At 46.0% G+C, this 24,615-nt stretch overlaps 1 protein-coding gene across 1 annotated transcript in view; it reads left to right on the forward strand.

The window, feature by feature from the left end:
* The first annotated feature begins 4,391 nt into the window (after nt 1-4,391).
* LOC124552324 overlaps nt 4,392-24,615 on the forward strand; it is a 143,072-nt gene continuing 122,848 nt past the window's right edge. Inside the window, exon 1 of the mRNA XM_047126596.1 lies at nt 4,392-4,465. Coding sequence (XP_046982552.1) covers nt 4,392-4,465 — 74 coding nt within the window. The remainder of the gene's footprint in view (nt 4,466-24,615) is intronic.

Raw genomic sequence — 24,615 nt, forward strand, 5'->3', positions numbered from 1 at the left:
TGTGTTCTTTTTTCCATTTCCAGGAGTGTATTACCACTGCTTGAATGACTGCAAACGTCTGTGTGGAAAAAGTTTGTTTATTCAATAACGCAAATACTAAACTCTAGTCATTGTCGCACAGAGGGACTTAGCCCTTGCCAGTGTCTGTGAATACAACTGCACTCTCCCCTACGTGCGCTGTTCCATTGCCTTATCGATGGACTGCTTATTTGCCATCGGATTCTTGTGAGGCGTGCGTGGCGACTCCTCTGGCGAACAGGCCGATGCCCCTTGGCAGGATATCTGCGATGGAACTGCTGAGCTCGATGGAAGTGCAGCTGGATCTGCAACCTCCCACTGAGCCATTAAGCGTGTCTTGTACCTTGATCTGCTCAGTGATCTGAAACTGACCTCAATTTGTCCCACGTGATTGCTGACGTCGAACGTAATCGGTCTACACACAGTAATGTGATCATTTGTCAAAAGGCCGGAATGCAGTGGGAACGTTCAGATGGAGAATGAGTGACGTTCAGGAAGGTGCCGTCAGGGATGTCGAGCCACGCCGACTCCAGCGCAGTGGCTAGCTTAAGCTCAGTTTCCTGGTCGAGGATCCATGGCGCGAATAAGTCGATCGACATGCTTCCCCAGAGTCTCCATAGTGTTTTGATCCGAACAGTTTGGTGGCCAGGGGCTACGGTTAACTCATCCTGGTGCTATCCGAACCACGCATGTGCACTGCGAGCTGTGTGACACGCTGCATTGTCCAGCTGGTAGATACCGATGAAAAAGAAACTGCATGTAAGGGTGTGTCCCCCAAGAATAGATGCGTACTTGTGTTGATCGGCTGTGGATTCCAACATCACTAGATCACCCAGAGAGTGCCACGAAAACATTCCCCAGACCGTAACGCTTTCTCCTCCGGCATGGACCGTTCCAACGACTGATGCAGGGCCGTAATACTAAGAGCCATATGTCCAATTGAGCATGGAATGTGATTCACCTGAAAAAATCACCCTTCACCACTCAGTGGACGTCCATTTTCTGTACTGCCTTGCAAATTCCAGCCTTCGTCACCGATGATTAGCAGTCAACATGGTTTGATGACCCAGGCACTTGCTGCAGATCCGCATACATAGTAACGTTCTCTGAACACTGTCAGCCCGTTGGTTCATCTGAGCGGTCAGTTGGTAAACAGCGGAAAACCTATTGGCCAGTACAGTTGTCTGCAGCCGTTGTTCCCCATTGCCGTCAATGGCCTGTTGTACATCACAGTTGCCTTGGCACCGGTTTTCAAATGGCTCAAATGGCTCTGAGCACTATGGGACAACATCTATGGTCATCAGTCCCCTAGAACTTAGAACTACTTAAACCTAACTAACCTAAGGACATCACACAACACCCAGTCATCACGAGGCAGAGAAAATCCCTGACCCCGCCGGGAATCGAACCCGGGAACCCTGGCGTGGGAAGCGAGAACGCTAGCGCACGACCACGATCTGCGGACAAGGCACCGGTTTTGGATAGCAGTATTCCTGCCATGCACGGTACACTTTAACCACAGCAACACGCGAACAGTTTAAAAACTTACCTGTTTCGGAAATGGTTCTATCCTTGGCCCAAAGCTAACGGTCACGCCATTTTGTGCAGCAGATAAATCGCTCCGTTTCTGCTTTAAGACTACGGCTGCATTGTTTTCCGTATCTCCCGCTCCACGTGCCTTACCTACCCTCCACTGCCAGTGTTGTCAGTGCCTGTGAGTGTTTACTGCACGTTGATGTGGAACAAGGACGGTGCTCACATTAGTGTGACTGGACCGTGTACTTCGTTTTATGCTGGCGATTTTTGCTGTGGAGCGCTCGAATTGCTAACCATGTGCTCCGCCTGGAAGGTTAAGCTACCCGCGCGTCCTGGCTTGCTAGAGGAAAGGCTAGCTTACAGTGGAGTTACGACTTCGTGACTCGCAGCCACAATCTAACGAAAGTGAAAATCCTTTCCCATTGCTCTGAAACCATGTGTATACTATATTAATTATCAACTAATATATTTTAAAATACCAAGTATAAAATTCTGGGTCATACGAGTCAATCTTAAGGCAATTTGGCTTCCATAGCGTCTTCATGTGTTCTTTTACACGGTTTATTGCATCCGCTGTTAATGTTATATGACAAACGCATGCTGGCTATTACGATAAAAATAAATTGTTTTGTTGAAACTTCCTGGCAAATTAATACTGTGTGCCGGACCGAGTCTTGAACTCGGGACCTTTGCCTTTCGCGGGCAAGTGCTCTACCAACTGAGCTACACAAGCACGACTCACGATCCGTCCTCACAGTTTTACTTCCGCCAGTATCTCGTCTACTACCTTACAAACTTCACAGAAGCTCTCCTGCGAACGTTGCAGAACTAGCACTCCTGGAAGAAAGGATATTGAGGAGACATGGCTTAGCCACAGTCTAGGGGACGTTTCTAGAATGAAATATTCACTCTACAGCGGAGTGTACGCTGATATGAAACTTCCTGGAAGATTAAAACTATGTGCCGGACCGAGACTCGAACTCGGGACCTTTGCCTTTCGCGGGCTCATTTAATCTGCCAGGAAGTTTCATATCAGCGCACGCTCCGCTGTAGAGTGAAAATTTCATCTAGAATTGTTTTGTTACTAAAAGAGGCGTTTACGACAGATGTGGCAACGTAAAATAGCTCCAGAAACAAAGAAAACAATTTACAGTAATTTATGGATGTTCCACTATAGGTAAAGAAGTCAACAAACTTAAGATGAAAATGTGTGAAAGGCGATGTTATCAAGAAAATAACTCAAACAGAGAGACAGCACATTAAACACTTTGCCGTTAGGATAACCAGGGTTCACACATTCCGTAGGCAGTTCGTTGTGAAAATACATTCTGCTTATTATATAGGCTAGACGAAGAAGTTTACGAAACGATTTCCGGATTGAGAAAGGCATAAAATGTTTTGAACGATCACTTCCACCACGATGCAGAAATGACCAAAAGCTCGAGTTACCAAATCATTAGGAAATTTATCAACAAAACTTTAAGCAGTCAACTGAATCGCAGAACGATGAAACTAAATTTTATTGAGACCACAATCTGACCAGCTTCACTGATGCACCTCTCCTAAATTCATAATCGCTTCACATGAAGTTAGAGTTTCAAGTAATTATTTCCATACATCCACTCTCTCAAATTAAGAAAAATGTATATATGCCTTAATATGTAGAGATTTAGTATACGCTGTATGGTTATCTGTAAAAATCAGTATCCCAAACACAAACAACCGATGTTTCTCTCGATGCAGTGTGCTTTTAGTTCTGCCTTCTAAATCCAACATAATTTTCCTCCACTATGTTCTTGAATTTTATTCGGCTGCAGTAGGGCTATCCACACTGTAATTGCACGAGTTTTGACTGCAACGAACATTGTGAGCAAAGCAAATATCCAGAAGCAGTAAGCAGTATAACTTACCATTTTGTAAATACCGTAATTCGAAACGACGCAACAACACAAGGGATACAATCTTGTTTCCAAGAAAGCACTACTAAGCTATAAGTTTTCGTTACCCATCTGAAGATCGGTAACATTTAGTGAATGTGTGTTGTGCCCTAAAATATAGAAACGTATTTATTAAACCAATTATTAGTTGAATGAAATTTTCTCAGGTTTTCAACCGCGACAAGAGCTTAAAATGCCACTAGCTTTCGACCAAGCACTCCCAGGTCATTGTCAACTGGAATGACTGGCGATGGGCTCTACGTACGCCCTTACATACGCTAGCTGACGCCCATGACGTCACTGGTGCTTGCGGCATCGCCAAATATTGGCATACGTTGGCGCGGCGTTCGATGCACCTGCTTCAGCCCTCGATCGATGGGTCCAAAGCTGCACTGAGCTGCAGGACATCGTGTTGTCGTTGTTGTCGGTGGTTTTTATTTGAGCAGCTTCTTTAATTACACAGTCACAACAGATGTCGTTGGAGGGAGCCACGACAGAGGTTTCGTCAAATTTGATCCAGTGACCGTTTTCTAGAGCATGTGTCGTGCTAGCGTAGACTATAAAACCACTCATGCTTCTTCCCGTGTTATTCTATACTACGTACTGTATGTCCGACATAAGAGTGGCCGCACTCACAAGGTAACTTGTAGATTCCACGTGTTCTGAGACCTGCTGCGTCTTCAACTGATCTGAGTAATTGACGGACGCCTGAAGATCGACTTGACCTTGTGTCTTTTCAGCAGCCACCTTATCTTGCCCGACACGGAGGCACAGAGCGGCAAGGAAGCGATTTTCTTTGCCTGTTCTTCGCCAGTGATCTCACTGTGATTATTGCTTGAGGTCATATGTTTGGTGAACTTTGTAGCCGTGGTTCATGAAGACCATGCGCAGGTACACGTTATGGGCGTCTTGTACAATGAACCTGTGTTTGTGACGCAGAGCCCTTCTGAGCCAGATGACGAGGCTGGTGGCTGGTATGAGTAGATTTCTTTATTGAAGCCACGGCCAAGGCACCCATTTCGTTTGTGGCGGTGTAGGAAATCGAGGAAGGGCCATGCATCGTCTTTTGTACTTCTTATCCACTGTCCAGTCACACTGACGTGACGACCTGTCAGATACTTCAGTAACCACCCTTCCCAGCGCGTACCGCTGCAGGACGTGTTATAAGATAGTCAATGATGTTCTGGAACGTACCGACTGGCAGGTGGAGCCATGCCGACTGCAGTTTCGCGGCCAGCTGCGCTAGGTTTCTCGGAGGATCCACGGCACGAACAGCCATATCGAAGCGATCCCACAGATTCTCGATTGGGTTTTAATCTGGGAAGTTTGGTTGGCAAGGGACAAGGGTAAACTCATCCCGATGCTTCTCAAACTACGCACGTACACTGCGAGCTGCGCGACAGATTGCATTGCCCTGCTGGTACATGCCGTGGTACTGAGAAGAAACAAACTTCATTTAGGGGTAGACATGGTCACCAAGGTAGATGCATACTTGTGTTGTTCCACTGTGCCTTCCAGAATGTCAAGACCAACCAGGGAATGACACAAAACCATTCTCCAGACCATACTACTCCATCCTCAGGCCTGGACCCTTCCGACGATTCTTGCAAGGTGTTCGTTGTCAACTGTTTCACGCCGTCTACGCCAACGGCTCTTTGTCCTATGGAGCATAAAACATGAAAAGGGCCACCTGTCTCCGCTCAGTGGACATCCAGTTGCGTTACTGGCGTGCAAATTCCAGCCTTCACCGGCGATGAACAGCAGTCAGTTTTGGTGTATGAACCAGGAATGCTACGGAGGCCCGTTCGCCGAACAGTCGTTGGGCAGCCCCTTGGTTCATCTGTGTAGTCAGCTGCTTAACAGCTGTGCGTCTATTCACCAAAACTATCTCCGTAGCAGCCGTTCACTCCTGCCAACTATGGCCCTTGGTACAACACAGTTGCCTTGCCTTGCCATTTTCCTGTGCAGTATATGCCTTAAACACAGCAGGACGCGTACAGTTTATAAACTTAGCCCCGTTTCGGAAATGCTTCCACTCCTGGCCCGTAGGCAGGGACCACACCCTTTCGTACGTTAGCTAAATGGTTCCCTTTCTGCATTACGACAACGACTGGGCTGTTTACCGCATCCCCGGACACGCTTCACATACCCTCCAATGCTACACTACTGGCCATTAAAATTGCTACTCCAACAAGAAATGCAGATGATAAACGGGTATTCATTGCACAAAAATATTATACTAGAAATGGCATGTGATTATTCACGCAATTTGGGTGCATAGATCCTGAGAAATCAGTACCCAGAACAACCACCTCTGGCCGCAATAACGGCCTTGATACGCCTGGGCATTGAGTCAAACAGAGCTTGGATGGCGTGCACAGGTACAGCTGCCTATGCAGCTTCAACAAGATACCATAGTTCATCAAGAGTAGTGCCTGGCGCATTGTGACGAGCCAGTTGCTCGGCCACCATTGACCACACGCTTTCGGTTGGTGAGAGATCTAGAGAATGTGCTGGCCAGGGCAGCTGTCGAACAATTTCGGTATCCAGAAAAGCCAGTACTAGACCTGCAACCTGCGGTTGTGCATTATCCTGCTGAAATGTAGGGTTTCGCAGGGATCGAATGAAGGCTAGAGCCACAGGTCGTAATACATCTGAAATGTAACGTCCACTGTTCAAAGTGCCGTCAATGCGAACAAGAGGTGACCGAGACGTGTAACCAACGGCACCCTATACCATCACGCTGGGTGATACGCCAGTATGGCGTTGACGAATACACGCTTCCAATGTGCGTTCACCGCGATGTCGCCAAACACGGATGCGACCATCAAGATGCTGTAAACAGAACCTGGATTCATCCGAAAAAATGATGTTTTGCCGTTCGTGCACCCAGGTTCGTCGTTGAGTACACCATCGCAAGCGCTCCTGTCTGTGATGCAGCGTCGAGGGTAACCGCAGCCATGGTCTCCGAGCTGATTGTCCATGCCGCTGCAAACGTCGTCAAACTGTTCGTGCAGATAGTTGTTGTCTTGCAAACGTCCCCATCTGTCGACTTGGGGATCGGGACGTGGCTGCACGATCCGTTACAGCCATGCGGATAAGATGGCTGTCATCTCGACTGCTAGTGATACGAGGCCGTTGGGTTCCAGCACGGCGTTCCGTATTACCCTCCTGAACCCACCGATTCCATATTCTGCTAACAGTCATTGGATCTAGACCAACGCGACCAGCAGTGACGCGATACGATAAACCGCAATCGCGATGGGCTACAATCCGACCTTTATCAAAGTCGGAAACGTGATGGTACGCATTTCTCGTCCTTACACGAGACATCAGAACAACGTTTCACCAGGCAACGCGTGTCAACTGCTGTTTGTGTATGAGAAATTGGTTGGAATCTTTCCTCACGTCAGCACGTTGTGGGTGTCGACACCGGCGCCAACCTTGTGTGAATGCTCTCAGAAGCTAATCATTTGCGTACCACAGCACCTTCTTCCTGTCGGTTAAATTTCTCGTCTGTAGCACGTCATCTTCGTGGTGTAGCAATTTGAATGTCCAGTAGTGTAGTTCCGCCACCTGACGTCTGTGAGTAGTTATTGCATGGTGACATCGAACGGAGGATGTTTTCACATTAATGTGGCCCGACCATGTGCCACTGCTACAGCCACGTTTCTCAGAATCAGTGTAAAATTTTGCAGCACGTATCTCATTTACGTATAGCGATAATAATGATGGCCCTAACACTAATCCTTGAGGGACCACTGATTTCATATGTCGCCATGGCATCTTGTCAGTTAAAGCACTGCCAAATTTACTATGAACTCGCATCTCTAACCTATCATCCCCGCTCTGGAGACAGCGACGCCGATCCTCAAGAGGGTGGCGCTAGGGAAATTTCTTTTCTCGGCCCGCTGTAGATTTATCGCGCGCCTGCCCAGCCTCGTGTCGGCTTGTTGACTGTCGGCGCGCACAGCAGAGCAGTGCACGGCACCGCACAGTAGATAAGCCGCGAGGGGCGGGCGCGCGCCGCCGCTGTTTCCGGAGACGTAAACACGGTTACGCGGCGTGCGGCGCGCGCATCGACCGACAAATTACCGCCTCCGGAGATTGCCACGGGCGCTACTTCGATGAGTCGATACACCACGAGGCGGGAACCCCCTCGCGTCTCGGAGCGTCTGTTGCTCCTCCGCTTCAGGCGGTGCGACTCGAGCGTCGCCGTAGCTTCCGCCTCCTCCTATCAGCCCACATCTGTTGCCTCTCCATCTCGACTGCCTGCTGTGTGGTGTGGCACACTAGCCACGTAATTACGAACATTTGGAAGCTCGTCTTGCTACAGATACCGAAAAGCGTCAGTGCAGAATGCCTTGCCCCTTCCATTCCAGCGTTACATGCAAATTAGAGTCAATTTGATACGCAAATCAACTGCTTTTTGAATGTAATCGAAATCCGGGAGACTGTAAAAACGCTATTTTCAATTACAATACAACAGCAGTGATTGCGTAGCCTTTTTCCTTCCTTTCCTTCCAGCTAGACAGTTGTACATGTTACAGTGGATGTAATGGGTATGGGCAATCCGACTTCTGCTTGCTGTGCCAGCCACAAAGCTGCAAGGGCAGTGCAACAGAAGTACCACGCCAACCGCTGCTGGTTTCTACGATACTGCAGCGCCTGCGTAGTTCATAAGAACGATGCAGTGTTCCTTCAGGTGTTCATGCATATGCGAAGGAAGAGACACTGCGCCGACTACAGCCGTAATGAAATATATGAAATGCATTCGGAGTTACCAGTACGGACAACCATCAGCTGTATAATGGATTAACAGCAATGAAAATTTATGATGTGTTGGGACTCAAACCCAGATGTATTTATCGTGAATGGTCGCCTTAACATTAGGCCTTCCGAGCATGCTTCACTTCTATGTGTAGACACATGGTTGACGACATATCAAAGTTTCGGGCTAGCCGTGAAGTGTGCTCGGATAGCCTCTTTGTTAGGCGACGACTCAGGATTAGCAGGAACTCCGGGGTCGAGCCCCACACCGGCACAAAATTTCACTGTCGTCGTTTCATGATGGTTGTCCGTATTTGCAACTATGAATACATTTGATGTGTTTCCTGCTGGTTTGTATCGATCTCTGGCGCCAGACTCGAGGAGGGGGAACACAGGTGCTGCAGACAGCCGTGCATTGTTGTGTATTGGCTTCCTGGAGAGACTTTTTCAGCTAACTGCATAAGTTTTTTGAGCCGTTGTTAGGAGAAGAATTTCTGTAGGAGACAACGATTTCTAAAGCTTTCTAAAAGACACGAGGAGTCCCTAGAACGACGATCACACACTTTGGGCTCCTGTTCGTCTTCTAGCCCAACACTTTTGCCTTTTCTTTTTTCTGTTTCTGTGTTCCCCTCCTATAAAACAATGTGAAAGGTGCTAAGTAGAAAACAGAGATGACTGAAATGTCGTGACATAAAATTTTTAGGCTCTGAAGAGGTGTTTCAGTACACTTGATTGGGAAGGCCACATTTTTCTTATGGCGGAGGTAATACAGCGGCGTCTGTTTAACTTTACATTCACGGGACAAAGGTGTTATTTTCTGATTGGCAATTACTGCTTGAGATGTGGGAAATGTCCTCAGAACAGACGCGCTCTGTAAGCCGTGCTGCGGCTCGCGTCGGTGCCGTTTGTAGGTTTCCGTCCTCTGTTGGAGGCCAGACCATATCATTTAGCTGACATGGTTGCGGTTGTTTTTCTTCTTCTCGTGTTGACTGGCGCCACTTAGTTTCGCAAGCGTTGCCTGTTCGCTAGGGGCAGCATTGGAGGTTATTGATATGTAGTAACTGTGGCCCTATCTTTGGGGCGACGTCGTTGTTCTTCCGGGTCGTGTGAGTGTGCAGTTCGGTTGGGGACTCTCGAGGAGCCAGGTCCGCGCAGTGCGTGAACACGCCGGGGCCGCCGGCGGCGCGCATGGACTGCCAGTTCGAAGGCCTTTGGTCACGAGGGCGCATGACCTCGTCGTAAACCGGATCCTGCAAGTTTTAAGTTCAGTGCATTGGGATTCAAGTATAGAAACCTCCACCATTGTGAGATCTTGCGATTCTGCAGTGACTTGGGTTTGTGTTGCTGATCATAGTGTTGCTGAGGTGAAGAGCAGCGAGTGGAGTGCTTGGGGAAGGCGGATCTCATTAGCTTTGCTGGACTTCTAATTACTATTTATTGTGTTCAGTTTATTATTTGTTAAGTTCAACCAGCGTTATTTTCCCTGCCTCGTGGCCGCTGACGCCCGAGTTACCTGCCCTGGGGTTTAGTGTATGTAACGGCAGTGTACGTTTCCTCGCCTTGCCGCTGCTGTCCGTTGAGGTGTGTAGTTTTGACAGCTTTCTTGACTGTAGGTTAGTTGCCGATTCTCCTACTCTGGTGGTAATAATAATGAGCGCATGGCATTGGAGTCCGGGAGACCCCTCGCGGGGCGGTTCGGCCGCCGCTCCACAAGTTCTTTAACGTCATTACGGCGACTTGCGAGTGAATGAGGATGAAATGATGACGAAAGACACACAACACCCAGTCATCTCGAGGCAGAGAAAATCCCTGACCCCGTCAGGAATCGAACCCGGGACCCCGTGCGCGGGAAGCGAGGACGCTACCGCAAGACCACGAGCTTCGGAAATTCTGGTGGTAGTGATTCCTTTCTCGTTCCAGGCGCTCTAAGGTATTGCGGGGGTGTAGTGCAATCTGCCGGTTCCGGCTTTGGCGTGTTGTTCCATTCTTGCATTTGTTTTATTGCACGTCAGGTAGCCTCAGCAAGATTATCATTAGTCATTCATTAGACTGCCACTAGTCTCAGTGAAGTGAATGCAACTCTTGGCTGCCTTTCTCATCGCTCTCTAAAATGTTTTTTGCCGGTCCTACTCAGAGGATGATTCCTGGTGCACCGTCTGTGACTGGCTCGTGTCTTTCATTGTTGTATTTGTTGTTTTATTGTATGTTTCTCAATTTTTTATATAATTGCCATTCTTGGCGTTACAGCAGGTTTAAATGGTTGTGCTACCAAGTTGACCATCATTTGTCTCATCCGTTTGGTGATCAGTTGCCTGCCTTTTTAAATTAACTTTTGCTATTGCATTGCTGTTTTACAGTATGTTTGTTAAATTTTTTATAATTACCGTTCTTTGCGTTAAAGGCCTTCAGCCATGACTGTGGATACTTGTCTTAATATTCTAATTGGGATCACATTGGCTTGTTTTTAAAACATTATTTGCTGTGTGTCTGTATTTTATGCTCATTTGGTAAATTGTAACGCACTGAAAGCACTATTAATTACTCAGCTGCTTATTCCTTCATTAATAACATATGATATCTTTATTTATTGCTGAATCTGGAATTACCGTTTTAAAATAAATGTGTGTAATTGCAAAAGGGAACCAATAGTAACTGGTTACGGCCCCGTCCACAATCGTAACCGAATCCTGCCTTCCTTGACTAACAGATTTCACAGGCATTATAACATTTTTCACTTCTTTCCCCAGCCCCACATTTTCCATTTCATGTATCTGATCATTTCTTCCATTCGATCCTCCTCGCACACGTCTCTACACCATTCCTCTGTTTAACGAATGACTTATTGTGGTGGATTCCACGCAGTGTCCCCAAAACACTTGCTTTTCACAGCTGGAGCTTAGTTCTAGATTTCTTCTCCTTTGCTTCGGTTAGCTTTTTTTCTTGGAGCATTGACTCCTTCTCATCTCACAGGCTTTTTTGTTGAGGTTGAAGGATTTTATTTAGAGCTTTCATCAAAACCTTCGTATTCGACGTTATTTCTCGGATGGACACCTTCAGCCCACGTTCTGTCTGCCATGGCTTCTTCTGCCCTAAAATGGTGGGGCAAGCCATTTCTTACCGCAATGCCTAAATCAAGTTTTCTTACGTCCGACGTGCTTAAACCGGACAACATTTTCTCAAACTTAAGAGAACATTCTTGCAATTCATTTCCGACTTCATTGGAAAACACTTTACTGTGACCAAAAATTTTTATTTCCCAGTTTGTATTTTCCTTTTCATTTTCAGCATGCCTGCTACTTGTATGTTTTTGCAGTTTTATATGCGTGCATATCCATTTAATACGTGATACCCATTTAGATATGCGGTTACAGCTATCTGTATTTTCCAAAATACCTTTTTATTGCCATACTACAATAGAAAATAATTATTTAATTTATAACTTAACTTAGAATAAGGAAGACATAAGAAAAATTCATCACATCAATTGTACTAACAATGCTAAACACATATTTTAACGTCGCTATACAAGCAAGTTTCTCAAATTGTACCGGTACAATATCATATACGTATAGAAGTGCATTATATGCAGCTTCGCCATTTTCTCTTTGTCAGTCGGCTACAGACGGGCCTTAACGAATACATATGCATTAATGTCTGCAAACTAAGGTTGTTTTGTTTCATGTATATTCGCCCATTCATATAACATCATATGGGCACTGACCTTATAGATCTTAGATAGAAACAACAACAAAATCGACGCTGTTTTCATACGATTTGCTTCAACACAGGCGATACCTAAAATAGGGCTCAAAAATCCACGTAGCCCACACTAATCTTCACTAAATTCGGTTAGTACAAGAGGTATTTGTACAGCGGCAGTACAAATTACGATCTGGTATAATACAAGCAGCTCTTCCACACATTGACGGCAGCCTACGAGATGCCGCTTATATGTCTGTGTGAACAGAGGTGCTGCTCCCAGCACACGGTGTCAGGCCCCTTTACACATAAATATTGCCACTACTGGAATAACTACAAACATCTGTGTTGTTGAAACATTTCCGACCACTTACTGTATAGCCGGCTGGGGTGGCCGAGCGGTTCTAGGCGCTACAGTCTGGAAACGTGCGACCGCTACCATCACAGCTTCGAATCCTGCCGCGGGCATGGATGTGTGTGATGTGCTTAGGTTAGTTAGGTTTAAGTAGTTCTAAGTTCTAGGGGACTGATGACCTCCGCTGTTAAGTCCCATAGTGCTCAGAGGCATTTGAACCTTTTTTTTTTCTCCGGCGTAGAGACGGGTCCTTGGCGATATCTTGCATTATCGCTGGGCTGCTGACTCAACACTGGATTTAACGCCAATGACTGTAACGATTCCTTCGGCGAACAGATAGATGCTCCTCAGGAGGTGAGCTGCGGCATGAATGTCACTGTTATCTGAGCCGCGGAGCGAGTCTCATACCCTGATTTGAGCAGTGATATTAACTGCGCACTACTTGTTCCGCATGACTGCTCATGTACAACATATTACAGGCAATAAAAAATCTCCCTTTCGAAGCCCGTACAGTCCAGAATTGGTGTTCCAATCAGGTATCGTCGCCGTGAGCCGGGGGCAATAATGCCACCGACGCCCCAGGTTGAAGACACTCGTTTGGTGAAACACCGTGTCCCGTTGCGTGAAGAAGTCCGTAATTGCCTGCTGCACACTCTCGTCCGATAGGAGTGAGCGGGTCTTCAAGGACTGTGATAACCGCATGTGGAGAGGTCTATAGGGAGTGTGTTCGAGTGTCTCCTTCAGTTGTCGTGACTTTTGCGTTACGACGTTCGCAATACGGGGACGTACGCTATTACGACGCAGCACCACCACTTCTCACACCATTTCACAACGGTGGTTTTCGACAGGTATACTGCCTCACGCACATAGTTTATTCTCCAATGGATGTGTCCTGTTTGGGTGCATTGGACAGCAACGTCGCCATGGTTAACGTTTCTGCATTTACCATATCCAATTCTGAAAAACACAGATACCACACTGATCCCTTGCCTACATCTACATCTACATCTGTACTCCACAAGCCACCGTACGGTGCGTGGCGGAGGTTTCTCTGTACCTCTACTAGTCATTTGCTTTCCTGTTCCACTCACAAACAAAGCGAGGGATAAGCGACTATCTGTATGCCTTCATAAGAGCCCTTCATCTTATCTTTGTGGTCCTTACGCACAATGTATGCTGGCGGCAGTAGAATCATTCGGCAGGCAGCTTCAAATTCCAGTTCTCTAAATTTTCTCAGATGTTTTACTCGAAAATGACGTCACCTTCCCTGCAGGTATCCTTATTTGAGTTGCCAAAGCATCTCCAAACACTTATGTGCTGTTCAAATCTACTGGTAACAGATCTATCCACCCACGACTGCACTGCTTCCATCTCTTCCTTGAATCCGACCTAGTAAACATCCCAAATACCAACCAATACTCAAGAATAGGTCGCACCAGCGTCCTATATGCGGTCTCCTTTACAGGTGAACCACCCTTTATTAAAATCCCCCAGTAAACCGAAGTCGACCACTCGCCTTAACTACCACAGTTCTTATATGCTCGTTCCACCTTATACCGCTTTGTAACGTCATGCCCAGATGTTTAAACGACTTGATTTTGTCAATCAGGACGCTATTAATACATTATTCGAACATTACAAGTTTGTTCTTCCTATACATCCGCACTGACTTGCATTTTTCCACATTTAGGGCTCGCTGACATTCATCACACCAACCACAAATTTTCTCTAACTCGTCTCGTATCTTCCTAGTCACTTAACTTCGACATCTTATCGTGAACTACAGTACCATCAGCGAACAACTGCAGATTGCAGCCCACCCTATCCGACAAATCATTTCTGTGTATAGAGAACTACAGCGGTCCCGTCACACTTCACTGGGCACTTTTGACGACGCCGTTTTCTCTGATGAACAGCCGCCGTTGACGGCAACATACTGGATTCTATTACATAAGAAGCCTTCGAGCCTCTCATATATTTGTGAACTTATTCCTCATGTTTGTATCTTCATTAACAGCTTGCAGTGGGGTATCGTGTCAAATGCTTTCCGAAAATCTTGAAATATGGAATCTGCCTATTGCACAGTATACCATGTGAAAAAAGGGTAATCTGAGTTTCGTACGAGCGAAGCTTTTTGATGGGATATTGCACGTGAAATTCGTTGAAATTTGACAATTTCTGTTTTCTACTCCATAATGTACTTTGGATTTTCCTGATCATTTTGATATATAATACATTAAAATCAGACAGTTGTGAGATCTTCAAACAATATTTTGAGTGATGGCGTGTGACTGTCAAATTTTGTAGCTACGCATATACAGCCACAGTTGAGCACTCATATCTTGGGAACTACACAGTCTAGAAGGCTGTGAATTGCTTTGTTTTGTGCCTACTGCTACGTCTCAGAAGTTGCCATTACGAATAAACAAATCCGTCCTTTGTTTCTGATACTAGTTTTCGTTGAAAGTAGTGTGATTATCGGCTATTTTGTAGTAAGCTAACTTCTATTGCTTTTTATACGTAAATAAAATGGCTAAGCGTAGAAGTAACATCAAGAAAAGCAAATTTGCGGGTAACAGATATGTGAGTCATGTATTTTCTTCTGAAGTGCTTAAAAACACGTCTGCTAGCAGTGGAAGAAACCACGATAGTGTTTCTGAAGTGATCATGCCCTCTAGTGCATCGAAAAGGAAAGTAACTTTAGAAATGGGCGACAATCGTAAACATTCTCTTCCTTTGGCAGTAATGGAAGAAATCAAACCTATTTACAGAGATCTGGCAAATCTTGAGCTACTAAAGAAGTATTTTCATGGGAAGACGCAGAATGTGAATGAGTCCTTCAATAATGCTGTGTGGTGCCGTGTTCCTAAAAATGTCTTTGTTGGCCTTATGACTCTAACGCGGGCCGCGTCTGATGCTGTAATAATTTTTAATGGTGGTAACTATGAAAGACTTATGGTTCTGGAGAAGTTAGGGTTAGATTTGGACAGAACACAGCTAAAGGACTGCGTGAACTGGAGGAGCTTCGTGTACTTGAACGAGAGTTAGCTGCCCAGCAAATGCCAAAAGAAGCAAAAAAGAAAAGGAGGAGGCAAGCACTAGGCTGTTGTGACACTGGAGAAGACACATACTATGGGCCAGGGCAATTATAGTGCATGAAAGCCGCAGAAATGTAAGTCTGTAGAAGAATGTGTAATAAAAAACGTTTTAAACCTCAGTGTCTCTGAACTACATCTTTTTGCAATAAATGACGCGTTTTCTAAAAAAGTACTGATGGTAGAGACATGAAATTTTCACAGCATGCGAAGTGCGAGATTCAACACATATGGAACTAGAATAATTAAAATGTCCTATGTTGATTTGTTTTTATGTTCATTTATTTACAAAATTCTATCAAGTAATTGATTGTTTGAAAAGATAGATAACATGCCCCACAATACAATTTTAGTTCAGTGTATCTAGAAAGGTACATTCAATAATTATGGAAAATTGTAAGCTGATGTCTTAAAATGTTTCCAAGATAATGGGTCACAAAATTCGATAATTTAGCTTTGGCGGCATAGGACATACAATGTCGCTTAAAATCATGCTGATTCGTGGACACAGGCTTCACAGTCCCAAGAAGCTGAGAATATTTTCAATGATTCTGAAACAAACCTACATGTCGGGGCCTAAACTACACTCCTGGAAATGGAAAAAAGAACACATTGACACCGGTGTGTCAGACCCACCATACTTGCTCCGGACACTGCGAGAGGGCTGTACAAGCAATGATCACACGCACAGCACAGCGGACACACCAGGAACCGCGGTGTGGGCCGTCGAATGGCGCTAGCTGCGCAGCATTTGTGCACCGCCGCCGTCACTGTCAGCCAGTTTGCCGTGGCATACGGAGCTCCATCGCAGTCTTTAACACTGGTAGCATGCCGCGACAGCGTGGACGTGAACCGTATGTGCAGTTGACGGACTTTGAGCGAGGGCGTATAGTGGGCATGCGGGAGGCCGGGTGGACGTACCGCCGAATTGCTCAACACGTGGGGCGTGAGGTCTCCACAGTACATCGATGTTGTCGCCAGTGGTCGGCGGAAGGTGCACGTCCCCGTCGACCTGGGACCGGACCGCAGCGACGCACGGATGCACGCCAAGACCGTAGGATCCTACGCAGTGCCGTAGGGGACCGCACCGCCACTTCCCAGCAAATTAGGGACACTGTTGCTCCTGGGGTACCGGCGAGGACCATTCGCAACCGTCTCCATGAAGATGGGCTACGGTCCCGCACACCGTTAGGCCGTCTTCCGCTCACGCCCCAACATCGTGCAGCCCGCCTCCAGTGGTGTCGCGACAGGCGTGAATGGAGCGACGAATGGAGACGTGTCGTCTTCAGCGATGAGAGTCGCTCCTGCCTTGGTGCCAATGATGGTCGCATGCGTGTTTGGCGCCGTGCAGGTGAGCGCCACAATCAGGACTGCATACGACCGAGGCACACAGGGCCAACACCCGGCATCATGGTGTGGGGAGCGATCTCCTACACTGGCCTTACACCACTGGTGATCGTCGAGGGGACACTGAATAGTGCACGGTACATCCAAACCGTCATCGAACCCATCGTTCTACCATTCCTAGACCGGCAAGGGAACTTGCTGTTCCAACACGACAATGCACGTCCGCATGTATCCCGTGCCACCCAACGTGCTCTAGAAGGTGTAAGTCAACTACCCTGGCCAGCAAGATCTCCGGATCTGTTCCCCATTGAGCATGTTTGGGACTGGATGAAGCGTCGTCTCACGCGGTCTGCACGTCCAGCACGAACGCTGGTCCAACTGAGGCGCCAGGTGGAAATGGCATGGCAAGCCGTTCCACAGGACTACAGCCAGCATCTCTACGATCGTCTCCATGGGAGAATAGCAGCCTGCATTGCTGCGAAAGGTGGATATACACTGTACCAGTGTCGACATTGTGCATGCTCTGTTGCCTGTGTCTATGTGCCTGTGGTTCTGTCAGTGTGATCATGTGATGTATCTGACCCCAGGAATGTGTCAATAAAGTTTCCCCTTCCTGGGACAATGAATTCACGGTGTTCTTATTTCCATTTCCAGGAGTGTATCATTGGAGTTGTGCTACGTTGCATATACGCTGTAGCAACGCCCTCTAAGTGAAACTTCCTGATCGTCCCTTGTACTGTAGTTTCCGGTTTGTTGGCGACCTCTGTAGGTCGCTCTAATTGCTAGCGGGCTCGCCGCGCCTGGCGTGTAGGCTGACCCGTGCAACCGGCGTTGTTAGAGGGAAGGCTGCATTGCAGTGGAGTTGCGACCAAGCGATTCAGGGTAACATCAGTATTCCTCGTAAGCCGACTAGTAGTAGTTGTCCTGAATATGTTTATCGTTTTGTACTGGTCCCTAACCATTACTAACTAGTGTTCCTGACGTGATACATTACTGTGTGTGATACGCTGATAGTACGTGTTGTTCCTCGTGAACCTTTGCATATGGAGAGCTGTGTGTACTGACAAAAGAAGGTGCAGCACACCTGCTGGTTCCACCATCCTGGTTTGCGCAGTGATATGAAACAGCGCACTACTTGTTTCACACGACTACTAATTTCATGGTTAGGAGCTTTGCTTACCTCGCGTTCAGTTTTCTCGACGTTGCATTCGGTCCTCTTCTCATCAAAAAGTCGTGGCTCCGCTCAAGCATGGAACCAACTGTGAGTGATGGAATATGTACTGGAAAACTTCAACGCTACTTTAAATGAAAAGTCTTTAGGTATGCTACCATCTCATCTTCTTGTTCCGTAGGGAACATTCTGAATTCTGCCTGCCATCTATCTGTTCACTCTGTAATTGCAATTACTCTTGATTTACGGCTCTATATCTCCAATGTTTGACTACGTACGTTAAATTACTTACATGCGTTTGGAACACCCATTTCACAATATACAGGGTGACAATAATGGTTGTCCTGTTAGCGAAGACATTCGCGTCGGTCGTCTGCTGCCTGCTGCCATAGCCCATTAAAGCCATATTTCGTCGCACAGTCCTAATAGATCGCAGTCCCATATTGATTTCTGCGGTTATGGCAGTCAATGTTCCTTGTCTGTTAGCACTTACGACTCTACGCAAACGCCGCTAATCTCGGTCGCAAGTGAAGGCCGTGGGCCACTGGGTCGTCCGTGGTGGGAGGCAATGCCCGAAATTTGGTATTCTCGGCACTTTCTTGATACTGTGGATCTTGGAATACTGAATTCCCTAACGATTTCTGAAATAGAACGTCCTGTGCTTGCAGTTCCAACAAACATTCCCCATTCAAAGTCTTTTAATTCATGTCGTGTGGCCATAATCAAGTCGGAAACTTTTTCACATGAATCGCCTGAGTACAAACGACAGCTCCGCAGTGCACATCCTTTTATACCTGGAGTACGCGATACTACGCCATGTGCGTCGCTATCGAATGACTTATGTCATTTCAATGGACATTCTGGAGAAAAGTGTTGGTAAATGAAGTGGTATGATTATCATCCGTTTTAGTATATCTGTTGAAAAGAAAGATTTTATATCTTTGTCAAAAGCATTTACACGTAATGCAGATACATAAAATGAGCTCCCGTTAAAGTAGTGCGCATATTCAGTGGAATATTTTGTCGAAACAGTCTTGGCATGCAGTAATAAAAATTTTTAAGCAGTTGCATTTTTGAAGTTCTGGTTTTTCTGTATTTGCTACTGCTTTACTATCAGCTCGCAGTTGATTGCAGTTCACAGCTTTTCACACCACACAGCTGTCCATTTCTCTTAGTTAAATTTTATGTCAAAGTCTTTGATATGACTCTTTGCTGGAGGTGGTCTTGTAGAAGTACAAAAGAAAGCTGCCCCAAGAATTCTCTTTTTCTCGGTTGTTGTTTCTTATTTACGTTGAAATAACGATGGCATCCAAATCTCTGATTTTTTGTCTCGCGAGAAAACGCCATGATGCTGTTGCAGTATTTACAAGATACTAAAATAAGGTGTAAAACAAGAAAACATCTGAGGAAACTGAGTATTTGTTATTAGTACTTTGTACGTTTCGGTTGCACTGATATATAATTTTGCTACCAGTTTCGAGCTGACACGCTCACTTTCAAAGCATACACCTTTTTACTAAAGGAATTATTCATACAATGCGGTTCCAAGACGCTCTAATAGCTTCTGTAGGGAAAGGCGTAGTGTGGGTAGCAAGTACCCTCATTGATGTTAACCTATGTGTCTGTCTGTCGCAATGACTGACGCAACCAAACCGTACTGAACAGTTACGGACACATCACCCCGTGACAGCATGCCTCGAAGAAGCAAGAATTCAAAACCGCATATACCTACCCACGGGAATAACCTAAGCAGGGCTAACAAGAAACTGACATCAGCGATTGCATCTGCTCCGTCATCCCTAGAACTGCTTGTTGTAAGCTGACGGGTATTGCTATTGTTAGAATACCAGGTACACCATACCAAATGACTGAGAAGATAGCTTCTTGGAATCAGTTATCGCCAGCCGCTGTGGTGGAGCGGTTCTAGGCGCTTCAGTCCGGAACCACGCTGCTGCTACGGTCGCAAGTTCGAATCCTGCCTCGGGCATGGATGTGTGTGATGTCCTTAGGTTAGTTAGGTTTAAGCAGTTCTAAGTCTAGGGGACTGATGACGTCAGATGTTAAGTCCCATAAATAAATCAATTGTCAGACACTGTACAATCACGATTAGACAAAAAAAAAAAAAAACAGAACACCTTGAACGACTAGAGAGAGGACGTTCATACTCACAAGACATGTACATCAGTATGTTCTGCAGAAATGATTAGCATTTCAGTTACCTCGGTTCAGCATATGTTCCGTTGCACAGTAGGTACAAGGTCCTCCATGGGCCCTGATAACTTGTTCCACGCGCGATGGCGTCGCCGAGTATAAATCGCGAATACAAAATGTCCAGACACTCTGTGAACAAAACGGTACTGAAACAGAGGATGACAGACTAAAGGCCGAAATACTGAATGTCTTTTTCCAAAGCTGTTTCACAGAGGAAGACTGCACTGTAGTTCCTTCTCTAGACTGTCGCACAGATGACAAAATGGTAGATAGAAAAACAATAAAAATCGCTCAAAAGAGGAAAAGCCGCTGGACCTGATGGGATACCAGTTCGATTTTACACAGACTACGCGAAGGAACTTGCCCCCCTTCTTGCAGCGCTGTACCGTAGGTCTCTAGAAGAGCGTAGCGTTCCAAAGGATTGGAAAAGGGCACAGGTCATGCCCGTTTTCAAGAAGGGACGTCGAACAGACGTGCAGAACTACAGACCTATATCTCTAATGTCGATCAGGTGTAGAATTTTGGAACACGTATTATGTTCGAGTGTAATGACTTTTCTGGAGACTAGAAATCTACTCTGTAAGAATCAGCATGGGCTTCGAAAAGGACGATCGTGTGAAACCCACCTCGCGCATTTCGTCCACGAGACTCAGAGGGCCATAGACACTGGTTCCCAGGTAGGTGCCGTGTTTCTTGACTTCCGCAAGGCGTTCGATACAGTTCTCCACAGTCGTTTAATGAACAAAGTAAGAGCATATGGACTATCAGACCAATTGTGTGATAGATCGCAGCATGTCATTGTCAATGGAGAGAAGTCTTCTGAAGTAAGAGTGATTTCAGGTGTGCCGCAGGGGAGTGTCATAGGACCGTTACTATTCACAATATACATAAATGACTTTGTGGATAACATCGGAAGTTCACTGACGCTTTTTGCGGATGATGCTGTGTTATATCGAGAGTTTGTAAGAATGGAAAATTGTACTGAAATGCAGGAGGATCTGCAACGAATTGACGCATGGTGCATGAAATGGCAATTGAATCTCAATGTAGACAAAAGTAACGTGCTGCGAATACATAAAAAGAAAGATCCTTTATCATTTAGTTAGAATATAGCAGGTCAGCAATTGGAAGCAGTTAATTCCATAAATTATCTGGGAGTAGGCATTAGGAGTGATTTAAAATGGAATGATCATACAAAGTTGATCGTCGGTAAAGCAGATGCCAAACTGAGATTAATTGGAAAAATCCTAAGGAAATGCAATCCGAAAACAAAGGAAATAGGTTACAGTACACTTGTTCGTCCATTGCTTGAATACTGCTTACCAGTGTGGGATCCGTACCAGATAGGGTTAATAGAAGAGATAGATAAGATCCAACGGACAGCAGCGCACTTCGTTACAGGATCATTTAGTAATCGCGAAAGCGTTACGGAGATGATAGATAACTCCAGTGGAAGGCTCTGCAGGAGAGACGCTCAGTAGCTCGGTACGGGCTTTTGTTGAAGCTTCGAGAACATACCTTCACCGAGGAGTCAAGCAGTATATTGGTCCCTCCTACGTATATCTCGCGAAGAGACCATGAGGATTAGAGCCCACACAGAGGCATACCGACAATCTTTCTTTCCACGAACAATACGAGACTGGAATAGAAGGGAGAACCGACAGAGGTACTCAAAGTACCCTCCGCCACATACCATCAGGTGCATTGCGGAGTATGGATGTAGATGTAGAATGGCGTCCTGTGGTATAGCCATCGATGCTGCATTCACCCGGTTCCAAGGTTCATCAGGCATGGTTGTTATTGGGTCACAGCACTGCACGTGTCATCTCTCCATAACTCACATATTTTCGATTGGCGACAAGTGTGGTAATCTGGTGGCCGAGGCAAAAGGCTGACATCCTGTGACACCAAGAAGCAACATTCTCTTGCAACAACGGGTGTTCGTGCGTTGTCTTGCTGAAAAATGGCATCTGGGCTATTGTGCAGAAAGGATATGGCTAGGGGTCACAGGATGTCAGACACTTAGGTCACACTGTCCTCAGTGCCCTGGACACGTGCCCAGTAGCACCCCACACCATAAGGCCTTGAGCTAGCGCTGTATGTCTTGTGCGAATGTACTGCGATGTCACTCCCCCTGTCTGAGGCGAACTAAAATGCTGCCAACATCTTCAAACAAAGTGAACCTGTGTAACCTCCCTCTTACTAATCGGCCTATCCTGCTTGCGATATAAAATATGACCGTGTATCGCTCGTATGACTAATGAATCTTTTTCTAATTGTATATAAGGCTACCTTTCCCGAAGAAGTGATACCGATAAGTAGGGGGGAAGTGCGCAACCGACCCTTCTGATGGAAAGTCACTAAAAATAAAAGTAATTAAACCGACCAGGGCTATAATATGGAAAATGAAAGTTATTTTGTGCATTCACTCACGAACAACACTGGACAGAAAAAAGGTACCACTGATCATGAATCCAAAAGTTACACTAATGAACGAAAAGGAAATAATTACGGTCGCCAGCCCACTAGGGCGATTTACATCCAAAATCCTGTACAAGGTGATGGGAAAGAAAAACGTTTATTATTAAACACTGACGTGGCAACTGAAGGTTGTCACTTTTTTGACACTAGTTTTAAGTGTGTATGTAATGACAAAGAAAACTGAGAAGTCACTTTTACGTTAAGTTTGTCATAAATTTTGTAAAAAACAATCAAGTAATGATTTCAAAATATGCACTTAAACTGTATGTTAGTATTGAACTTTGTTACGTGAACAGTGATTTTCAGAGACCTCTACATAACGTCATCAAAGAAATATAGAAAAAAGGCAAGGACTTTTTACTTTGCAATTACTTAATTTTCAAATTGGATTTCATATTATTGTCTGAACAACTGAGCCTCTTTTACTGACTTGAACTGAATTAAATACTAGAATACGTACCAAACCAAACAGCCATGTGCTCCAGGCTATATGTAAAATAAATGAAACATCCGCACTCTTAATTTGTGCGGTTTCTTTAGGTTTGGATTTTTTCCAGTAATAGTAACTTCGGTTAGCATATAAGGAAAAAAGGGAAGAAGGACCCTGCTTGGTAACAATGTCAGGGGACAATGAGGACACAATCGCCCTGAATTTAACTTGTTATTATTTAAATAAAGTTCATTAATCAAATCACATTCAGTTGTGCTGCTGGGTTAGCCGTTAATACTTTCTACCAATGAACAGTCTTACTTCAGTGCGGTGCGAGCGACGAAACTCGGAGCCGACGACGAATCTGGAACTGCTGCTGTTATTGAAGACGGTAGCATCTCGTGGGGCCACGGCTAGTTACAGGAACGGGCAATCGTAATTAATACAGGCTCTTCCGCCCGTCCACTGTCCTTCCTCCTGCTACTAGTCATCTGACCGGCGCGCGTACATTATGCCGCCGAAATGGTAGGCCTACTCTCCACTGCGAGAGTGTTAACACCACACTTCCGCACACTACCAGCGCTGGAACCCGTCTCTCCTCTCTCCGCGCGCTCCGCGCAGCAACTCCCTACCCAAAGATTTTAGAGCGCACAAGCACTGCTATTATCGTTGCTAATCGATGCAAATAACAATTCCTTTGGCTTCTTAACAGAGGTTGTAAATTTCACAGTGAAACACAGATAAATACAATGAAACGTCAACAGACTTCTACCCAAGTGTACACATACCGTGAAACAATGTCCTTACTTATTAAAAGAAAGCATATAAATTACAAATATTTACAAACAATTGAAAAAATTACATGTCGGTAGCAGGTGCATTTTCGGTGTTACATCTGGATTCGTCCGAAAACGCTATATGATGCCATTTCCGACCCCAGTGACATCGTTTTGTACACCACTGCCGTCTAGCATGCTTCTGCACATTCGTCAGAGGTAGTTGGAGAAATGGATGAGGCGCACGGAACCCATACCGTATTGAACGACGACGGACTGTCACCCCTGATAGTGAACAATGTGTTCCACTGTTACAGCAGAGACGAGGAGAACGCTGATCAGCCCTACAATGTGAGTCGGATGAGATGTCTATCGTCTCAGGGGATGGTCTGGGTGGTGTGACCTGGCCCATCTAGTCGCGTTCTACGGCCTTCCGTGAACTGTTCTGCACACACGCGTTGCACTGCCGAAACACTTCGTCCCACACGAGCAGCAATTTCCCGGATGAATGAACCACATTCTCTCATGCCAATAGTGCGCCCTCTTACAAACTCACTGTTTGACGGTGCGGTTAGTGTACATGTCTGCGAGGCTTCGCCGGCCGGGGTGGCCGAGCGATTCTAGGCGCTACAGTCTGGAACCGCGTGACCGCTACGGTCGCAGGTTCGAATCCTGCCTCGGGGATGGATGTGTGTGATGTCCTTAGGTTAGTTAGGTTTAAGTAGTTCTAAGTTCTAGGGGACTGATAGCCTCACATGTGTAGCCCCATAGTGCTCAGAGCCATTTGAA

Source organism: Schistocerca americana, chromosome 10, assembly GCF_021461395.2.
Source record: "Schistocerca americana isolate TAMUIC-IGC-003095 chromosome 10, iqSchAmer2.1, whole genome shotgun sequence".
Lineage (NCBI taxonomy): Eukaryota > Metazoa > Arthropoda > Insecta > Orthoptera > Acrididae > Schistocerca > Schistocerca americana.